This window comes from Leptopilina boulardi, unplaced genomic scaffold, assembly GCF_019393585.1.
Source record: "Leptopilina boulardi isolate dan_hultmark-lab unplaced genomic scaffold, ZJU_Lbou_2.1 LbouV2_38, whole genome shotgun sequence".
In the NCBI taxonomy this organism is placed as follows: Eukaryota; Metazoa; Arthropoda; class Insecta; order Hymenoptera; family Figitidae; genus Leptopilina; species Leptopilina boulardi.
Genome location: NW_026137951.1, coordinates 2193617 through 2212221, shown reverse-complemented (window position 1 = coordinate 2212221; position 18605 = coordinate 2193617). Strand labels below are relative to the sequence as shown.

Here is an 18605-nt window from a genome sequence, read left to right as displayed (position 1 = left end):
TTCCAATATCACGCACGTGTCATCTAATTTTAATTTTTTTATTACCCAAAGGTATTGTAAAAAATTAGTATTCATGAGAATTTAATTATTTTTTTTTTTTTTAAATTAAAGTTACTTGGTATTTAGAATGCAAACGGAAACTAGTGATCAGACCGTCAAAAAGCATTGAAAAAGTTTCATCTCTCTTTTTTTTTTTTTGTTTGCAACTCTATCCGGACGGTAATGATATTCTTTTTTTTTTTTAACTAATTTTCTCGGCTTTATTTTAATGATATTTGCTAAACACTTTTCGTAAATCAAAATGTTTTGCAATGCATTTAAATTGAACGCTAATATTTATCTGGTTAATTACCTGTGTGTTTGATTAAAAAAAAAAAAAAAAATTACACTGAAAAAAATATTTAAATAACCGTTCTTGGTCTATTACGAAATATTTGTAAAAAAAATGTTCAACTAAATAATTTTTATTTGAATCAAATAAACTATATTCGAAGCAATATAATTTCTGTAAAATAAATACCTTTTAATTGACTCAAATAATAATTATTTGTTACAAATAAAAATTTATTTGCAACAAATAAATATTTATTTACTACAAATAAATATTTATTTAATAAAAGTCAAAAGTAAATTTTTTTCACAGTAAAGGATTTGCATCCAAAAAAATTTATTTTCTATTTTTTTAATTTTTCGTGTGAATAATTTGCAATTAGTTAAAAGATCTCAATTATCTCTCAGAAAATAACGAAATTTAATTATAATATAGTTTTTGTAAACAAAGCTATAAAAATAATCAAGAATTAAAACGTACGAAAGAATTGCTATATATATTTCTTAATTAGGTTTTTTTTTTTTTAATGTCAAATAATCAACTTCTAAAGCTCATTAGCAACTGATGTATAGGGCTAAACTTTCTTTTTTTGGTAAAACTCCCTGGACGATAAGTTTTTCAAACGGGTTAAAGTTTCCAAAACTAAAAGTTGTTTAGGTGCTATACATAAGAAGAGAAAAAACTTTTCACAAAATCATCTTTAAAGTATTTTCACTTCTCGAAAATGTGAAAACGAAACCTAATCAACTATTTTTTTTTTCATGTATTTATTTGATTATATTTATAAATTGTCAATATTTTAATAATTATAATTTTTTATATAATTTGTTATTAAAATATTTTTTTTTCATAATAAAAGTAATTAACTTCGTTATAGAAAGATTTTTATAAATAATGTTTAATTATATCGTATATTAAAATAATTGTTGCGCAAGAGGTAATTAGCAAATTTTATATGTTTGTAATTTATGATTATTTTTAATTTAATTTCCGCGGTTTGTATATTTCAAAATGTTTTCCTATACATATATGAAATATAAAATTTTACACACACAAAATATATATAAATATTTGTATATACATATATGAAAAATGTATAAATATACAAATAAATAATATTCTAATTAAATGCATAAAGTTACATTAATCGTAACACGCGAAAGATATTATATTTCATTTTAATGTGTATTGTGTATTATTATTAGAAAATATATATTTCATTTATTCCATCAAAAATTTTACTTTAAAACCATTTACATTTATTAATAAAGTTCATTTATAATTGATTGAGAATGATATGAATGATTTTTTTTTATTAAAAAATGAATTCAATTAAGAAATGTTGGATTTATTAATTTATATATATATATTTATTCAGGAGCGATTAATTATTATTATTATTATATTATGTATTTTATATTATAATTATAAATTATTATATTTCTAGAAAATAGAAATAAAATTATATTCCATAGAATTTATTCATGTAAGAATAATTATAAATATATATTTATATATTATATTAAATATGCAATTGAACACAATTTAAGTCGAAAGATAATTTTGATACTCAATTTCCTTCTCTCTCTCTCTCTCTTATGAATATCAGAATTTTCTCCCCTATTTTCACTTGCAAATTTCATATCTTAGTTACACATCGTCAATCGATAAATTCTATATATTATTAACGTAAAGGGAGATATTAAAATAATGGCAAAATCCCATGAACATTTAAACAAAAAATAAATGAATTATTTACAATATTATAAATTGAAATGTGTTGAAAGAGATGTATTTAAATATTTTAGGATATTTAAATAAAAAAAGAGGATTCAAGTGAAATTGTTCATTAAAATTTTAAACCTTAACATATTTAATAGTATATGTAAATTAATGAAATTGAAGTCCACAACGTTTTTATAAACGAAAACGAAAAAATAATTAGATAATATGTATTACTTTGGCATAAAATTAAAGTTATTCGGCTTCTATAAAAAGATTAATTTATTAAAAGTTTGTGCAACTCAAAATTAATAATAAAATGACTTGAAAAAATCATTCTATTTTAATTTTTCGTTTTTAAAAACGTTGCGGACTTCAGGTTCATGTAAATTAAAGAATTTTTTTTCTTCTTTTTTTTTTGGTATCACCCTGGGAATGATTAGCAAAAACATTTTTTCTTTTTAGATAACGGCGAATTATCGTTCTCATGGCATCTTAAGAGTCTTTGATGAGGAAAAATAGAATGATCAATAGTAGCTTCAATTCTTCTCATAACTCGATCTAATAGAATATCAACTGCCCTTGCAATATTTTGTCCAGTTGCTGCACTAGTTTCAATATAAACTAATCTAAAAGTCATAAAAATTTTTATATATTATTTATATAAAAAAAATTTATGGCATATTTCTATACACAAATTTTCATATAGAAAAAAAATTATAATATAACTAATAATATAATATAATATTAACTATATTATAGTTAATTATTATTTATTTATTATTAATAATTACTTATTATTATAAATTTATTTATTATTTATTAATTATTTATTAATTATTAATTAATTTATTATTTACTTATTTATAAAGTATAATAATAATAATTTTATAAAATAATAATAAATGACGATTAATTAAATTTTTAATATTCAATTTTTCCCGAGAAAACAAATTTTGAATTTCATATTAAGATATTGATGTAAATCATAATTAGCCTGTTAACAGTTAATTAAAGGTGATAATAACAGAGACATACCCATATTTCGATGCCAATTCTCGTGCTTTGTATTCACTGATAACTCGCCTGTCCTCCAAATCAGATTTATTCCCACAAAGTATTACGTCTGGATTTTCACAGTATGCATGATTCTGTAAAAATAAAAAATAAGTCACATAATTTACATAGTGAATCAAAAATTTATGAATATGAATATTTTTTAATCTCAAAAGTACTACAATTCAAATTTCAAAATTGTATTTTACAATTTAAATACAATTTAAATTATATATCAAAAATATTTTTATTATAACAATATATAATATAAAAAATAAAATTTATCTTAATTTATTTTTATCAATTACAATAATAAATCAATTTTAATTTATTATCAACATCATTATACAGGCTGAAAAAAAATATATTTTGAAATTATTTATACAAGTAACGAGGTGGGAAAATCAAATTTGTTAAAATTTATCATCTGCGAAAGTTCGATTTATATATAATAAGCTGGTATTCTATCATTCTGTCAATTTTCTGAAAACATGATACATCATACAAATATTGATGAAGAGTAGGTACATAAAAATGAAAAATGAAGATGGAAAAAAAAAATTATATTTAATTCATGTTATTAAACTTATTGACAAAATTTCTTTTGCAGTACATATTTATATTTTAACTTTCAACTTCCTTATATATTGCTAATAAAAAAAAAAAAAGAAGATTTTTATAGAAAGGAAAAAAATCCTTTAATACGTATAATAAATTAAGTTACAAATTGTACCCTTAGTTGATCCAACCAATTTCGTACGTCTAAAAATGACTGCTCATTCGTCAGATCAAATAAGAGGAAGAACCCCATTGAATCTCGGTAAAATGCTGTTGTTAAACTTCGAAACCTGTTAAATATAATAATTAAAACAAAAAAAAAATTTTTTATTCTATTTTTATAATTTATTTACAATTTTTAAAATAATTAATAATAATAATTATTATTATTATGTATTATTATTATTATAATTATAAAATATTAATTTGTCTATTAAATAATATATACAAAAAGAAGGATAATTTTAATTTTCCCACAATAATAGAAAAATAAAATTTTTACATTGTTTTCTTTTTAATTACAGAAAAGAGTAAAGAGAAAAAATGATTTTAGCTCTGGGTCTTTTATAATTTGGATGAATAAATCATAAAAGTAAAAACCATTTAAAAAATGATTAACATTCTGAAGTGGTACTAACAAGAAAAAATGAGATTTATTCTCCACTTTCTGTATAATTATAAAACAGCGTGTATTAACGTGATGATGATAATAATAATAATATTAAAATTCATCTATTATTTATCAATTCAAGTGATTTGCATTATTTGACTATTTATCAAATATTCACTTGAATCAAATAAATATATATATATATTTGAACCAAATAATTTTTGTAATAATAATAATAATAATAATAATAATAATAATAAATAATTTTTTATATTATTGAAAAAAACTATATTCTTATATTTATTTATAATCTAATTACAATATTATTGTATCTCATATTTATAAATACTTCTATATAATGTTATTTTTATTAATATTAATTAATAGACTTGTAATATTATAATTATATGCAAATATTATACCGTTCTTGGCCAGCTGTGTCCCAAAATTGCAAATGTACACGATGCTTAATTCCATTTGTTGACGAGTATGTCTTTAAAAGAGAAAAATATTTTATAACTACAAATTTTGTAATATCAAAGAAAAATTAAAATTATTATTATTATTATTAAAATTATAAAGAAAATTTTCTCCAAATAATTCTTTGTAGATTTATTTTAAAATTTAAAAAAATTTATATTTATTATTATAACATAAATATATATGCGTTTAAATAAAAATATAAATAAATATTAATACAAATAAAAAATTCCAATTTTGATTCATAAAAATAAATAAATAATTCATATATGAATTTCAAAGGAAAATGAAATTAACAAATAAATAATTACCATTCGTTTTTCTCTAAAATCAATTCCCACTGTTGAAACAAATCGTGAATGAAATACTCCATCTGTATATTGATAAAGAAAACTCGTTTTACCAACTCCTGAGTCTCCAAGAGCCAGAAACTTCAATAAATAATCGTAATCCATGTTTTCACAATACATGAAACTAGCAAAAAAAAAAAAAAAAAAAAAAAAAAAATGAGCACAGTAGTGATAAAAATATACGTGAGTCAAATAATAAAATACGTGCTCGATACAATGCACAGATTATACAACAATACAAAGAATAATAATAATAATAATAATAATATATTATTATTTCTATTATTTTTATTATTAGAAATATTTAAAACATTAAAAACATTAAAAACACATTTCCATTTGGGATAACTAAGAAAACAATTATTATTATTATTAAGAAAAATAATTAAAATTTTACTTCTATATAGTACTTAAACACCTGTTGGTTACGTTCACAGTTTTCATTTACGCTTCAATTAATATGAGAAACACTTTTAAAAATTTTTTTATATGTGTATTAAAATAATATTATTAAAATTATTTAATTCATGTAATTTACATTATTTTTTCTTATATTGATGATTGAAAGAATTTTTTTCTTAATTTACACGTTTAAAAAAACAGCAATTAGAAATATTTGTCCACTCAAGTGATATTATTATAACGAAAGTAAAAGTTTTACACAGCGCTAAATGTTATCAGAAACGCAAATGATTGGTTAATTAAAAATTCAATTGTAAATTTAGCGGGAATATTTGAAATTCATCAAAAGTGCTACCAACATTATTATAAGGGCACTTTTTGTATATTGGTAGCAATTGTAGTTGTAAACATTTTAAATCATTTTCACATTATTCATCAAATGTCTTCATATTTTTAACTATTTTACATAATTTTATTCTTTAAAATTAAAATAATATCAATTGAATAGAATAATTAGAATAAATTTTACAAAATGGATGTTAATGTTAATGTGGAATATTGGTAAATTAATCGTAAATAATAATTTTTTTTGCACCTAACCTATATATTGGAAATGATGTAAATTCACGTGTTTTCAATAAAATATTTAACAATTTGTTTTAGTGTTGTGTGCGGATATGAAAAAGAATTTTTAGAAATGACTAAAGCAATTAAATCTTTTGTGCCAGATGCAATTGTCACTGGTAAAGATGCAAAAGAGGGTAATATGCAATTGAATTTATATTATTTTAAAGAAACATGTTTTTAAAGTTGACTTTTAAAATAATTACATATTCATTCATATAGCAAATAGATTCTTATAAATAATTTAATTATGTAATTCGATATTTGTAATTATAATTATGTATATTTTTTTCAGGTGCATTTGAAGTATCGATTAATGAACAATTAGTGCATTCTAAACTTCAAACTTTGGCCTTCCCAGATCATAATAATGTGGGTGAAATTGTTAGAGAAGTATATGAAGGTTATCCTGTTAGAAAAGTGGATAAACAACAACCAATTGAATGTTCAATACAGTAAAAATTTTTATCAATTATTCTCATAATATATAGTAATATTATTTACTTTCTGTATATATATATATAATTTTTATGATAAAATAATTGTTATGCAATATCATTGCATGTCAATAAAATTGGACATAAATTTAAAAAAAAACAAATTTTAAAATTTAAACCAAAATAAGAAATTGCTAAAACTATTCGTTTTCAGAAAACAATATAACTTTATTAAAAATCGAAAAGTGTTTTCTATATATAAAAATTCATTTAATCATAAATCAATTTGTCACCTATTTTTAAAATAGAATCATCGCTATTTTTTCTAGTAAGATATATTCCAAATTTCAATTTTCCATTAAATTCTTCTGCTAAAGTTCGTAAAGGTTCCACTGTTTTTTCACCTGTAGTTTGATCAATACACACCATTTGACAACGATTACACTGACCTTCCACCTGTATGAAAATTATATTTAAATTTTCAACACCCGAGTATGAATAATTTTTGATAATAAATTTTCAATTTAAATTAAATATCACGATACCTTGAAATCACAATTTCCAATTTTAACATTTTTCCAATTAATTTCTTCAAATGCACTACATCCACTCACAACAATGTTTCCTCTAAATCGATGTAACATTGTTTCTTTATGACATTCTGAATCATCTCGAAGTTTATCGTATAACCAAAATATACTCGCTTCATTAATTAATAGATATTGTGCTTTACTTACAAACGATAAATTTTTCTCATCTGGTCCTTAAAAAAAAATATATATATATATTACGCATAAATTTCTATTAATTTAATAATTTTAAAAAATAGAGTAATTTACCTTTATTAATAATTCTTTTTGTCTGTCTAATCAGTCTTAAATTTGGTCGGCCAAGTGACAAACTAAGCCATTCAGAAACATCACTACCACAATCAACACCTTCTACCTTGTGACCACAAACTTTACCTCTACACATAGTGCCATTAACATTCTCTTCTAATTGATCTTCCACTGAAATTCGAATAGACGGCATTCCTGCAATTTAAATTATTTCAATTTAAAAAAAAAACTTCGAAACTTAAAAAAGTTTTATTAAAAAAAAACGATACATTAAATAATATCGAAATATTACCAGGAAATGATAATTCCATTTCATTTCTATCAATATCTAAATGTGGATTAATTAAACAAAGATTCACTTCTTGTTTTTGTGTTAAACAAACTCCAGTTGTAGTGACAATCATCCATTCTCTATCGTATTGCAATCCTCTTGAATTAAGAATCCATGAATTATTTATTTCAAATGCAGCGCACGATTTTATTGGATATATAAATAAACGCTTCAATTGTAAATTATTTGCATAATTTATTCGTTTTGGAATTTTCTTGACACCATCTGATAATTCTATTTTCCTTAAAGAAGGAAATTCATTCTCATTTTTTTCAATATCATTATCAAAATTTTCAATATTATTATCATTTATTTGAATTTTATTATGAAAAATAAAATTCTCAGTCTTATTATTGTACTTGTTAAAAAATTTTTCTCTCTCCTCTTTCCACCAATTGGGAATTTTCACAATTTCAGATTTATTAAGAAAACATTTTCTAATCATTGTCAATAATTTTTCAACATCCTCTATAGAAGACATATATCCAAATGAAATTCTCACACATCCCGTTGGCTTTCCATTAATCAAATCCTTAGATCCACCACAAACATAGCCTGCATCGTAATTTTCGATAATCATTAGATTTGAAAGATTTAAATGACGTTGACATGCACCAGGATTACAGAAACATCCTGTTCTTAACTGAATTTTATACAAAGCTGCCATGTTAAGAACTTCCATGTAACCAACGTATTCTCCATTTGAACGTAGAATATTAAAAGTGACAATTCCTCCTTGCAATTTACAATCTTCGTAATCAGTATCACTGTATAATTTTGTCACTGGATTTCCATTATTGTGATGTAAAGTTAAAAGAGAATGATGTAAATATCTCGCGAGTGAAAAAACATGTTTCGTTATATCGTTTAGAGAAATATGAGAAATCGCTTTAAAACCACTGTCAAGTGCAATAATTGAAAGAAACGGTAGTGTTCCATCCTCAAATCTAAAATTTACAAAAATTAATTAAGATCAAAAAAAAATTAACAAACACAAATTACAATTGAAAAATTGAAATATTTCGTCACCTTTCGTGTAAATTTTCTCGCTTTACATGAAAAAATGATGAACTCAAAGCAACATTAACAGTTCCACCACCGTAATAAATTTTCTTTAAAACATTGGAACTGGAATTTTTAACAATTAACGCACCAAGTCCAGTGGGATATCCAAACATTTTATAAAACGATAGACAAACAAAATCAGCTTTATAGAGAGAGAGATCCAAATTATTTGTACCGACAAAAGCGGAAGCGTCCAAAAGTGTAAACCATTTATTTCTATTATTGCCAATAAAATTATTTAATGCACATTGTGCTTTTGCAATCCAATCAAGAGGATATTTTAAACCAGAAAAATTACATTGCGCTGAATAAACAAATAAGGAATTACTCTCTGAATTTGAAATTTCATTTTCAATTATTGTTGATCCTCCAAAAGTTTCAAAAGCTAAATTATGTGGGAGACAAACCACGTGTGCACCATTTTTAGATAATAAATCCCTCATTCCAAGCACGGAAGTATGATTATCTTGAAGATAAACGAAATGTCCATTTTTAGACTCTTTTCCTTCGTTGGATTTTGTGTTTTTAAATTGAAAAGTTTCTGCAACTATTTTTAAAGCCGCTGTTGCTCCTGAGGTAAAAATTACACTGTACTCTTCTGATGAAACATGAAAATGTTCTAAAATTCTATAGAATGAATAATAAAATTAACAAAAAATAATAAAATTAAAATATCAAAATAAAATAAATTGCATTTTAAAAATTATGTTTAAATAATATAACGAAATGTAAAAAAATACATAATTAAACAATATAGTAGAATAATAAAAATATAGTTAATACCTGAATCGAATTTGTTCTATCAAATCATGAGTAAAATTACTTATAATTCCAATGGAATGTGGATTAGCATAATTCGACGATAGTAAATTTTCTGTTATATTTTTAATTTGTGTATTTGAATAAAGTGTGGTTCCTGCATGATCCAAATAACATTCATCTAAAAGAGAAAAAAAAATTATAATATTTAACGTTTCATTACGTTTTTTAATGCCTTTTATTTTATTATTATTTATTGATGAGCTACTTTAAATTCTTAATTAAAAAAAAAACTTGCAATGTCATCTATTTACGTATATCATAATAGTCTTTTTTTTTAATTAAAAAAATATTCTTGATTTTATAAGTAATATATATCATAGGAAATTAATTTTACCTTCTAAACGAGGAAATTCTGTTTTAAGAAAATTGATAGTTTCTTTACTGTAAACTTGAGAAAACGACAAGAGTTCCTTTACATCCATGCTGGATCACATTTACTGGGATATCTAATCTCAACTTATTATTAGTTGAGTAACTCTCTATTTGAGACATTTGACACTGCTAAGAGCTTAACAAGCAGATTACAATGTTAATACGGTTAATATATAAAAAAAAATTCTTACAATAATAAATATATATTCTATTTTCAAGGAAATGTTTTTTTTATTAATTTGACCTTGATTTTTTTATATGCATGCATATAAAAAATTTTCACACTTACTTTCAATAATACCATAGTTTCACTTTCATTTCACTCTTGTAAAGTATATAGATATTTTCTCAAAACAAAATCATATTGTGAGAATTACTTAGACTTTAATTTATTTAACAAAGTGTAAAGGTTTGAATGTTTTAATTCGAAAATAATAATTAATCGAATGTTGAACATTTATATTATTTTAATTTATATATTTTTATTTTCATGAAAATATGTGAGTTTTAATTTGGAGGTTATGTGTAATATATTTCATATAATGGAATTAATAACCAAAAGATTTCATGTTTATTAATTGCGTGTAAATAATATTTAATTATTTTATCTGGCATTGTGAAATATTACTAATAATTTATAATATATATATAATAAATATTAATGTTTTTTCTGACACTTGACAGATGGATTTTAACACACGTGGAACTAAGGGTGTCACTAAAATTTTCCAACAAATATTAAAATTGTTTTTTTGAAATATCATTATCCTCAAAATTATATTATAAATCAATATTATTGTGAGTAGAGATTTTAAAAATTATTTAAATCAATAATAAGTAAACTTATTTTATTCTTTATTTTCCCTAATCGTAAAATGAAAAGTGAAGGGCACATAATACAATAGCTACAAACCTGGAGCTGTTTTTAAAGGTGTTTTCCACATGCCATACGGATTATATTATACTGAACTAAATGAGTGGAATTTCTCAAAAATGTCATCACGTTGATTGAGACATTAATGTTTTTAAATTAAATTTAATTTCAAAAGTTGTAATTTTTTTTTAATATGCAAATTTGATTGACCTTCACTTATAACGTGTTACTTCAAATGTGTTACACAAGTTGACGAGGTGGCCGAGTGGTTAAGGCGTTGGACTGCTAATCCAATGTGCTCTGCACGCGTGGGTTCGAATCCCATCCTCGTCGTATTTTTTGATTTTTAATGTAATAATTATTTTTATATTAATAGCCAAAACATCCTTCGACTAATTAAAACAATTTTTTTCAATTTACTTAAAATATTTAAAGAATACTAAAATCATTTCAAACATCTAAATAAATTATGTTTTAAATTGACAGTCAATTTTTTATTTTTAATAAATATTTTCATCAAGGTGTCAATAAAACCTTAAAATAAAATGTTACTGAAATAATTGTACTTTCTTTTATAAGAAAAAAATGTCTTTCATTGCAAAATTAAAAAAGTAAACAATTTACCATGTAACAAAAAGAAACAACAAAAAAATGTCATTAAAAGCAAATAAAAGTGACATTTCCATTAACTCAAATCACACCAATCAAATAAAAAAAACCACCTTAATTAAATTTAACCTCAAAGAAGACCAAAAATTAAGAAAGAAAGGTAAAATATTTTTTTGCTTTAAAAATAAGTATAAAGTTTGAATGAAAATAATAAACACATTTTCTCGTTAAAATTATATCAGGAAAAAAAATGAGTTTATTTAAAAAGGAAAAGAAGGAAACAATTAACATTAATACAGATTCTAATAATAATAATAAATTAAAAGAAATAAATTCTGGAAATAATTCAAATGATGGTAAATTATATATATTATGCAGGCGAAGTTAAAATAACTTAATTTGGTTTTTAATATTTATGTGATGTTAATTCTAGTTATTACATTTATAGACACTCCATTTAATCCAGAAAAGGAGTTTGAAGATATCATTGCTCAACATGAAGCAAAAATATTGGAAAATTTAAAAATAAAAGAAACAGAAGATGATGAAATCAAAGTTGATTTTAGCAACGAAACACTTGCAAGTTATAAAATCATAAACAATTTTTACAAATATTATTTTAATTCAATAATATTCGACTGAGAGTAAAAAGAAAATTTTATTTTCACAAAAGGAGTCTTATTTTAAGTTGCTACAATTTTAAAATATGTAGATTATTTTTAAACCTAATTTTGTTGTTTATTTTAAAAAAGAAATTTTCCTCAGATTGAACGTGAAATAATTTCTGAATTTTATGAACCTTATCAATCAACTGATTTTCATAATAATAAAAAATATAAAATCCAAAAGAAAAAAGAAATATCAAAAAATGTTGATAATATATTAGAACCTCAACCAGGTGAAATTTGAATAATTATTTTTTTAAAATAAGAAGTTATTTCTCAATGTGAAAAAAAAATGATTCCTTTTCAGGTACTTCAAAAATGGAAGATATTATTATTTCAAAATCAAATAACGAAGAAACAACTAAATCCAACTTTATCAAAATTGACAATCCATTTTCTGATTTTTCTCTTAAAAATAAAAAACTCAACACTTTGGAAGTTGAAAATGAAAATGGAATAACGAAAAGTATTAAACAAGAAGTTGATGAATTTCAAGAATCATTAAAAAAATATTCAGATGAAATAAAAAATAATGGAAATTCCTCTGAAAATGATGAGGATGACAATAATCTTATAATTTCTTGGTCGTCCTCTGATTTAGTAGGAATCAAGAGATTGAGCTTTTTTAAGACAGCTGTGACTTCCAATACAATAACCAATCATTTATCTCGTAATGATGTCTTGGATAATGTAAAAAAATTTACAAATATGAAATAATTAAAGATCAACGATTTATGAACGACTATAACTATAACAATTTATGAAAATTGTTATATTGAGTATTAAAAAAATTAATAAAAAAATCCACCAAAGGCCCCGGGGGGATTCGAACCCCCGATCTCCTGTTTACTAGACAGGCGCTTTAACCAACTAAGCCACGGCGCCTATTTAGTTAAAGTTTTTCCTACAACTGTACTTAAACATAGGCCTATTTTTGTAAAAGAAAAATATGTTTTGTAATTATTTTAAATAACAATAAAAATTAACAAACAATTAGAAATAATCAATTTTTCATAAATAACATTTTATGATTTATAATACACGAATATAAAAAAAATATTGCTTCATCTCACACACACTGTGGAATTTCATTTCACTTAATTAATGACAATTCAAGAGTATTTAATATCGAAAAAAAAATAATTAATAAATGCAAAGTCAGCAGGGGAATTTCAATTAATAAAAAAGAAACATGACCCCGACGTGATTTGAACACGCAACCTTCTGATCTGGAGTCAGACGCGCTACCGTTGCGCCACGGAGTCTTGTAAAATTCGTTCCTAAATACACTATATCCCCTCCAATTTTAATTTTTGACATAAATTATTATAATTTCTAATTTACCACTGCGTTAAGAAAATTTTCTAAACAAAAATTGAAAATACATATGATCTTTATACTCATATATCGTGTAACATATTCTAAGAATATGCATACAAAAGATAATAATACTCTTCTTTTTCTTTGTTATTAAAAAAAACATCTGTTCTCAGAAAATTTTGTATGACATAATCAACATATGTAAATAATAAATTAAAAAAAAAAAGAAGTCACAACCTAAATGACATTTTTTATGCGCACATGTTTCTGACGTATTATACGCATTTTACGCTAATTTACGTTAGATTAAACATCATCCAAAATATCAAAGAAATGTTAAAAATTCTTTTTAAAAAAAGCGTTTTAAATTATTTACAAAAATAATATCATCATCAAGAAAAAAGAATTTTGTAATATTTTGTTTTGTAAACAAAAATATAAGGAAATAAAAACAACTGTGAACGTTGCATGATGGTGAAATGCAATAATTGAACATTGTGAATGCACCTTAAAAAAAGACAATGGCGGCTTCATGGGTTTGATCAATTGAATATGCAGTGTGTGTTTAATCTAATCAATGTTTAATATTCGCAGTAACATTGTGTTATTTAATTTCAAGTTTTTGTGTATAATTTGGAGTGTACGTGAGACGATCGAGAGGTTATGATTCAAACAAGAACTTTGCCAATTATTCTGCGGTTGGTGTTGCCACCACGGCTACGATTTATCGGGATGTAGCTTTGCTTTATGACAATTAATAATGGTCTAATCCGATTATCATCAATGATTCTCTATAAATCATCGTATACGTTTATATGAAATTCTATTTAATGAGGATCACGGTGTCAACGAATTTATAATTGTCGCTTTGCTCAAGTGCCTTCAGCCTTCTACTTTAAGTTTTCTTTTTCTCGATCACGTAACACTCAAATCCTCAGGTGCAAGTTGCAACGATTTTTCACTTTTGCCTTATTTTTATTTTAGGTAAGTAATTGAGAAGAAATTCTTTTTTTCTTAAATTTTCATTTAATCCACACCCCCTAAAACTAGTCAATTAGTAACAAGTGAATAAAAGATGAGTAGGGATGGAATTTTCCATAATGGAAGGCATAGAGAAAACATGTCAGAGGTGTCATGATCTTGCCATTATTTATTTGTTGTATATACCATAATATTAGTCATTTTTACGTCACTATACTTTCCATTATCCACTCATAATAGAATTTTTTTTTTTTTTTGTCAAGTCTTGTTAATTGTCATGTAATTAAAATTTCATTTTCTATACTTTAAATTAGTTATGTTAATTTAGAAAATTAATAGAAAGATGAAAATTATTTTTTAATGTACATACATGTTTCAGATATAATTTAAGGAAATTATACAGGAATGTTAGTTTGAGAGATAATAAATTTCATCGCTGGAAGATTTCGTTATATACTGTTTTGTGCGACCAAAGTACATTGCTTTGGACCACAATTTACAGAAAAACATGTCCCAGTTAACCTTAAATACAGGAAAGCGAGGAAGAGGTGTTGCAAGCACCTCAGCTTCAGCTGTGACAGCTTTAAGTAATTCTACTGACTTAGCGAGTCTCTTTGAATGTCCAGTTTGTTTTGATTACGTACTACCACCGATATTACAGTGCCAAAGTGGACATCTTGTTTGCAGTATTTGCAGACCTAAATTAACGTGTTGTCCTACCTGTCGTGGACCTTTAGGTAATATAATTTCTATATACAATAAAAAATTATCAATTTTCTTATTTAAAAGAGAAATTATCCATGTGGAAGATTATTTTAATTATTGTGTAGTAAAATGTTTGTTATGCACTACACATACATATATTTAATTAAGCTATTATTTATTTAATTAATCTGTATTAATATCAATAGACAAAAATTAATAAAACTTTATTTTAAGGTAATATTCGTAATCTTGCAATGGAAAAAGTAGCAAGCAACGTTATGTTCCCTTGCAAATATTCGACAAGTGGTTGCACTGTTTCATTAGTGCATACTGAAAAACCAGATCATGAGGATGCTTGTGAATACCGTCCATATAGCTGCCCTTGTCCTGGCGCTTCCTGCAAGTGGCAGGGTTCTTTGGAACAAGTAATGAATCACCTTGTGCTAAGTCACAAAAGTATCACTACCCTCCAAGGTATATTTTTTAAAAAAAAATCCTCTTTATTTACTTCACGAAATTCGTTAATTTGATAAATGTGCACTTTTTTTGTACTATCACTAATAATCACAGGGTATTAAATTTTTTTTCTTAATTTCTAGGAGAAGATATCGTATTTTTAGCAACTGATATTAACTTACCGGGAGCCGTTGATTGGGTTATGATGCAATCTTGTTTTGGTCATCATTTTATGCTTGTTCTCGAAAAACAAGAGAAGTATGATGGTCATCAACAATTTTTCGCTATTGTTCAGCTAATTGGTTCTAGAAAACAAGCAGAAAATTTTGCATATAGGTAATTGTTATTTTAAAAATTATTTTCATATTTTTTAAATCTAAAAATTGTAAATAACTAAATTTAAAATGAAAAAAATTAATTATAGATTGGAATTAAATGGTCATCGACGACGTTTAACATGGGAGGCAATGCCACGATCCATACACGAAGGTGTATCGTCTGCGATTCTTAATTCTGACTGCCTTGTTTTTGATACGTCTATTGCTCAGCTTTTCGCCGACAATGGTAATTTGGGAATTAACGTTACTATCTCAATGGCATGAGAAAAATCTTAAAAATAAAACCAAATTTTTACTTAAAAAACAAAAGAAAATACGTCAGTGCGATCTCTGAGAAATGGCTGGATGGTTATTCTATTTCATCAAGGTAATTTTCATGACGTACAATTTATCAATTGAAAGAGGTTTTTTTTTTTCTTTTTTTTTTTCTTAAAAAAAAAAGCTTTGCGGATATTAAAATTATGATAATTTATTATCAATACACGCTCATTTTAAATAATGACAACTGCAAAGCTTTAAACAATGTATATTTGTGATATTGTCATTCTAAACTTGTACCTTGTAATATACATATAGTGTGTGAAAAATCTTTCATACCAGCCATGATAATTTTATTCACATTTTCATAATTTTCACAATTAAGGTAATTCTCTGTCTCAATATTCATACAGATACGATAAAAAAAAGTTAATTTTGGAAATTTTTCAAGATTCTCAAAATCAAATATATTTTTTTTTTTTAATGACGATTCTGCTCGACAGGTGAAATTTTTATTAATTTCTATATTATTTCTTGTTATTTGTGTTATTATTCTTTTTTTTTTATTTGTATTAAATTTAGAAAAATTTAATTATTAGATAGACAAAAATAAATTAGTTAAACATTTTTATTAAATGATTTAATAGTAATATATAAAAATATATTTAATAATTATCGTAATGTTTTTACCGAAATATATAATTTGGCATAATAATTAATTTAATAACTATATTAAATTCTAAATAATAATAAAAATTCTTTTTTTTAAAAAAAAGAAAGAATTAATACTGGGTGGAATTTGTTTTTATCGATTTTGAGAAACTCGTATATAATGAGATTTTTTTTTATTTTATAATTTCCAACATTAACTTTAGAGAGAAAGAGAGAGAGAAACTAAGACAAAATGAATCACCTTAATGAAAATTGAGAAATATTTATTATGGTAAATGTGACCAACTGACTCAAGCTACTTTAAGAAAATTTATTTAATCAGCTTTAATTGTTTTCACTAATTTCATTAAATACCACATTTTATAAAACAATTTATTCTTGAAATCACGACTGAAAATTTGATTTTTAAAAGAATGTGAATTTAATATGTTATAAACAAACAGGCATTCAGATTATTTGAAAGATTACAAATACGTTTCTACTCTTAAGTTAATTAATTTTATAAATGAAGTTCAATATTTTAAAAAAGGAACATTTTTCACAAAAAAAAAAGATATCAGTTATGTCAATTGTTTATTTGTTTAAACTAATTAGTAAAAATTTGTATTATCTGCTAATTCTGACCAAAAACATTTCTACAATTAATATAAAATATTTTAAATTGCAATTTTTTTCATAAAACTTCTTTTTATACGAAGAAAATTTTAGAAATTAATTTATTTTTTGGCATAATTTAAAAAAAAATTATTTTTGAAAGTTTTGTTTTTCAAATTTTAAAAATATTTTGCATAATACATATAATAATAAAATTATAAATACTTTTCAAATAATTTGTGAAACGGTGAAATTCTTTAAAAAAAAAAAAAAAAAAAAAAAAATGTAAAATTGAGAAAAAAATTTTGAAATACTTTGCATAAAAAAGAAAAGCTTCTGCAAATATGGGAATGCTTTTTGTCCATTCTTACTTTTTCTATAAGCAAAAGTATCTAATTTTATAATGAAATTACATCGATTTGAACAGAATATATTTGTTAGAAATTAAACAAAAATAAATTATTAACGTTTATAATATTTAAAAAGAAAGATAAGAAAATACTGCGCAGATTTTTAATAATACATCATCTCCCCTTCGATTGTCATTTAAAAAGAAAAAAAAATTATCTTCTATTAAAAAATTATTGAAAGCTCAGTGTTCATAAAAAATTATTAATAGTTAATGCTTTAATATGTTTAACAAAACAGAAAATATCCAATTCTAATGATATTCAATTGACACCGGTTATAGATAGTTATTAGTTTATAACATATACTTTTATTATTATGTTAGCAATGTTGCTAAGATAACGCGTTCTTTGTAAAAAAAAAAATAAAAATAAAAAAGATTAAGTCAGCACCTTATAGAATAAAAAGAAGCATACACACATATACACAATACACAAACAATTCCAGCCTTCTTTTTAATCGTAACGATTAATTATAGAAAAAAAAAATTGCACTAGAAACTCGTGTTAAACACGGAAGAAAGTAAAACTATGGAAAAGAAATCAATCCTTCTGTAAATAGACCATTCTTGCTATGCGATGGTAATGTAAATTAAAAATTCCAACTTAGCAATAGTATAAGAAAATTAAACGTACGTAAGCGTATTTTAAATGTATGCAACAAATTAATAAGTTAGATATCCTCACAAACATTCGAGTGAAGATATTATTTATCATATAGAACTGA

The 18605-nt window shown here is 23.5% G+C and overlaps 4 protein-coding genes and 3 non-coding genes across 9 annotated transcripts; 4 read left to right on the top strand and 3 right to left on the bottom strand.

Moving 5' to 3' along the window:
* Positions 1-1793: 1793 nt before the first annotated feature.
* On the bottom strand, positions 1794-10438 carry LOC127288103 (molybdenum cofactor sulfurase 3). 2 transcript variants are annotated; one of them, XM_051315361.1, is made up of 13 exons: positions 10289-10438; positions 9962-10135; positions 9589-9745; positions 8770-9432; positions 7702-8687; positions 7410-7604; positions 7116-7333; positions 6864-7026; positions 5069-5130; positions 4700-4770; positions 3843-3957; positions 3092-3204; positions 1794-2682 (listed from the first exon to the last, which is right to left on the bottom strand). In XM_051315361.1, the coding sequence occupies exons 2-13, from the start codon at positions 10047-10049 to the stop codon at positions 2493-2495; spliced, it is 3021 nt and encodes a 1006-aa protein (XP_051171318.1). In that variant the 5' UTR covers positions 10050-10135; positions 10289-10438; the 3' UTR covers positions 1794-2492. The 2 variants fall into 2 exon arrangements, with proteins under 2 accessions (XP_051171318.1, XP_051171320.1); XM_051315363.1 differs by lacking the exons at positions 9962-10135; positions 10289-10438 and having other exon boundaries at positions 8770-9376; positions 9589-9735.
* Positions 5896-6617, top strand: LOC127288122 (migration and invasion enhancer 1). The gene is made up of 3 exons (XM_051315389.1): positions 5896-6070; positions 6173-6270; positions 6429-6617. The coding sequence occupies exons 1-3, from the start codon at positions 6042-6044 to the stop codon at positions 6590-6592; spliced, it is 291 nt and encodes a 96-aa protein (XP_051171346.1). The 5' UTR covers positions 5896-6041; the 3' UTR covers positions 6593-6617.
* Positions 10439-10491: 53 nt separating the features above from the next.
* LOC127288113 (putative uncharacterized protein DDB_G0287413) lies at positions 10492-12986 on the top strand. 2 transcript variants are annotated; one of them, XM_051315378.1, is made up of 7 exons: positions 10492-10583; positions 10684-10797; positions 10883-11642; positions 11725-11838; positions 11931-12061; positions 12248-12380; positions 12455-12986. In XM_051315378.1, the coding sequence occupies exons 3-7, from the start codon at positions 11525-11527 to the stop codon at positions 12862-12864; spliced, it is 906 nt and encodes a 301-aa protein (XP_051171335.1). In that variant the 5' UTR covers positions 10492-10583; positions 10684-10797; positions 10883-11524; the 3' UTR covers positions 12865-12986. The 2 variants fall into 2 exon arrangements, with proteins under 2 accessions (XP_051171335.1, XP_051171334.1); XM_051315377.1 differs by lacking the exon at positions 10492-10583 and having other exon boundaries at positions 10623-10797.
* Positions 11125-11206, top strand: Trnas-gcu (transfer RNA serine (anticodon GCU)). Its single transcript has one exon. It is a non-coding gene; the product is annotated as a tRNA-Ser (tRNA).
* Trnat-agu (transfer RNA threonine (anticodon AGU)) lies at positions 12959-13032 on the bottom strand. Its single transcript has one exon. It is a non-coding gene; the product is annotated as a tRNA-Thr (tRNA).
* Positions 13033-13340: 308 nt separating this feature from the next.
* Trnaw-cca (transfer RNA tryptophan (anticodon CCA)) lies at positions 13341-13412 on the bottom strand. The gene has a single exon. It is a non-coding gene; the product is annotated as a tRNA-Trp (tRNA).
* Positions 13413-13960: 548 nt separating this feature from the next.
* On the top strand, positions 13961-16373 carry LOC127288114 (E3 ubiquitin-protein ligase SIAH1-like). Its single transcript, XM_051315379.1, has 5 exons — positions 13961-14451; positions 14828-15185; positions 15388-15627; positions 15753-15945; positions 16034-16373. Exons 2-5 carry the CDS (start codon positions 14957-14959, stop codon positions 16209-16211), a joined length of 840 nt encoding a protein of 279 aa, XP_051171336.1. The 5' UTR covers positions 13961-14451; positions 14828-14956; the 3' UTR covers positions 16212-16373.
* Positions 16374-18605: the final 2232 nt, after the last annotated feature.

Excerpts from the sequence above, each read along its gene's own strand:
- LOC127288122 (XM_051315389.1), top strand. The coding sequence starts at position 6,042 with ATGGATGTTAATGTTAATGTGGAATATTG. Across the intron at positions 6,071-6,172 it reads AATGTTAATGTGGAATATTG|TGTTGTGTGCGGATATGAAA; the intron begins GTAAATTAATCG and ends AATTTGTTTTAG. Across the intron at positions 6,271-6,428 it reads TGGTAAAGATGCAAAAGAGG|GTGCATTTGAAGTATCGATT; the intron begins GTAATATGCAAT and ends TATTTTTTTCAG.
- LOC127288103 (XM_051315361.1), bottom strand. The coding sequence starts at position 10,049 with ATGGATGTAAAGGAACTCTTGTCGTTTTCTCAAGTTTACAGTAAAGAA. Across the intron at positions 5,131-6,863 it reads TGATTCTATTTTAAAAATAG|ATGGAGTATTTCATTCACGA; the intron begins GTGACAAATTGA and ends ATCAATATACAG. Across the intron at positions 3,205-3,842 it reads ATTGGTTGGATCAACTAAGG|AATCATGCATACTGTGAAAA; the intron begins GTACAATTTGTA and ends TTATTTTTACAG.
- LOC127288113 (XM_051315378.1), top strand. The coding sequence starts at position 11,525 with ATGTCATTAAAAGCAAATAAAAGTGACATTTCCATTAACTCAAATCAC. Across the intron at positions 11,839-11,930 it reads TGGAAATAATTCAAATGATG|ACACTCCATTTAATCCAGAA; the intron begins GTAAATTATATA and ends TTACATTTATAG. Across the intron at positions 12,062-12,247 it reads ATTTTAGCAACGAAACACTT|ATTGAACGTGAAATAATTTC; the intron begins GCAAGTTATAAA and ends AATTTTCCTCAG.
- LOC127288114 (XM_051315379.1), top strand. The coding sequence starts at position 14,957 with ATGTCCCAGTTAACCTTAAATACAGGAAAGCGAGGAAGAGGTGTTGCA. Across the intron at positions 15,186-15,387 it reads TACCTGTCGTGGACCTTTAG|GTAATATTCGTAATCTTGCA; the intron begins GTAATATAATTT and ends CTTTATTTTAAG. Across the intron at positions 15,628-15,752 it reads AAGTATCACTACCCTCCAAG|GAGAAGATATCGTATTTTTA; the intron begins GTATATTTTTTA and ends CTTAATTTCTAG.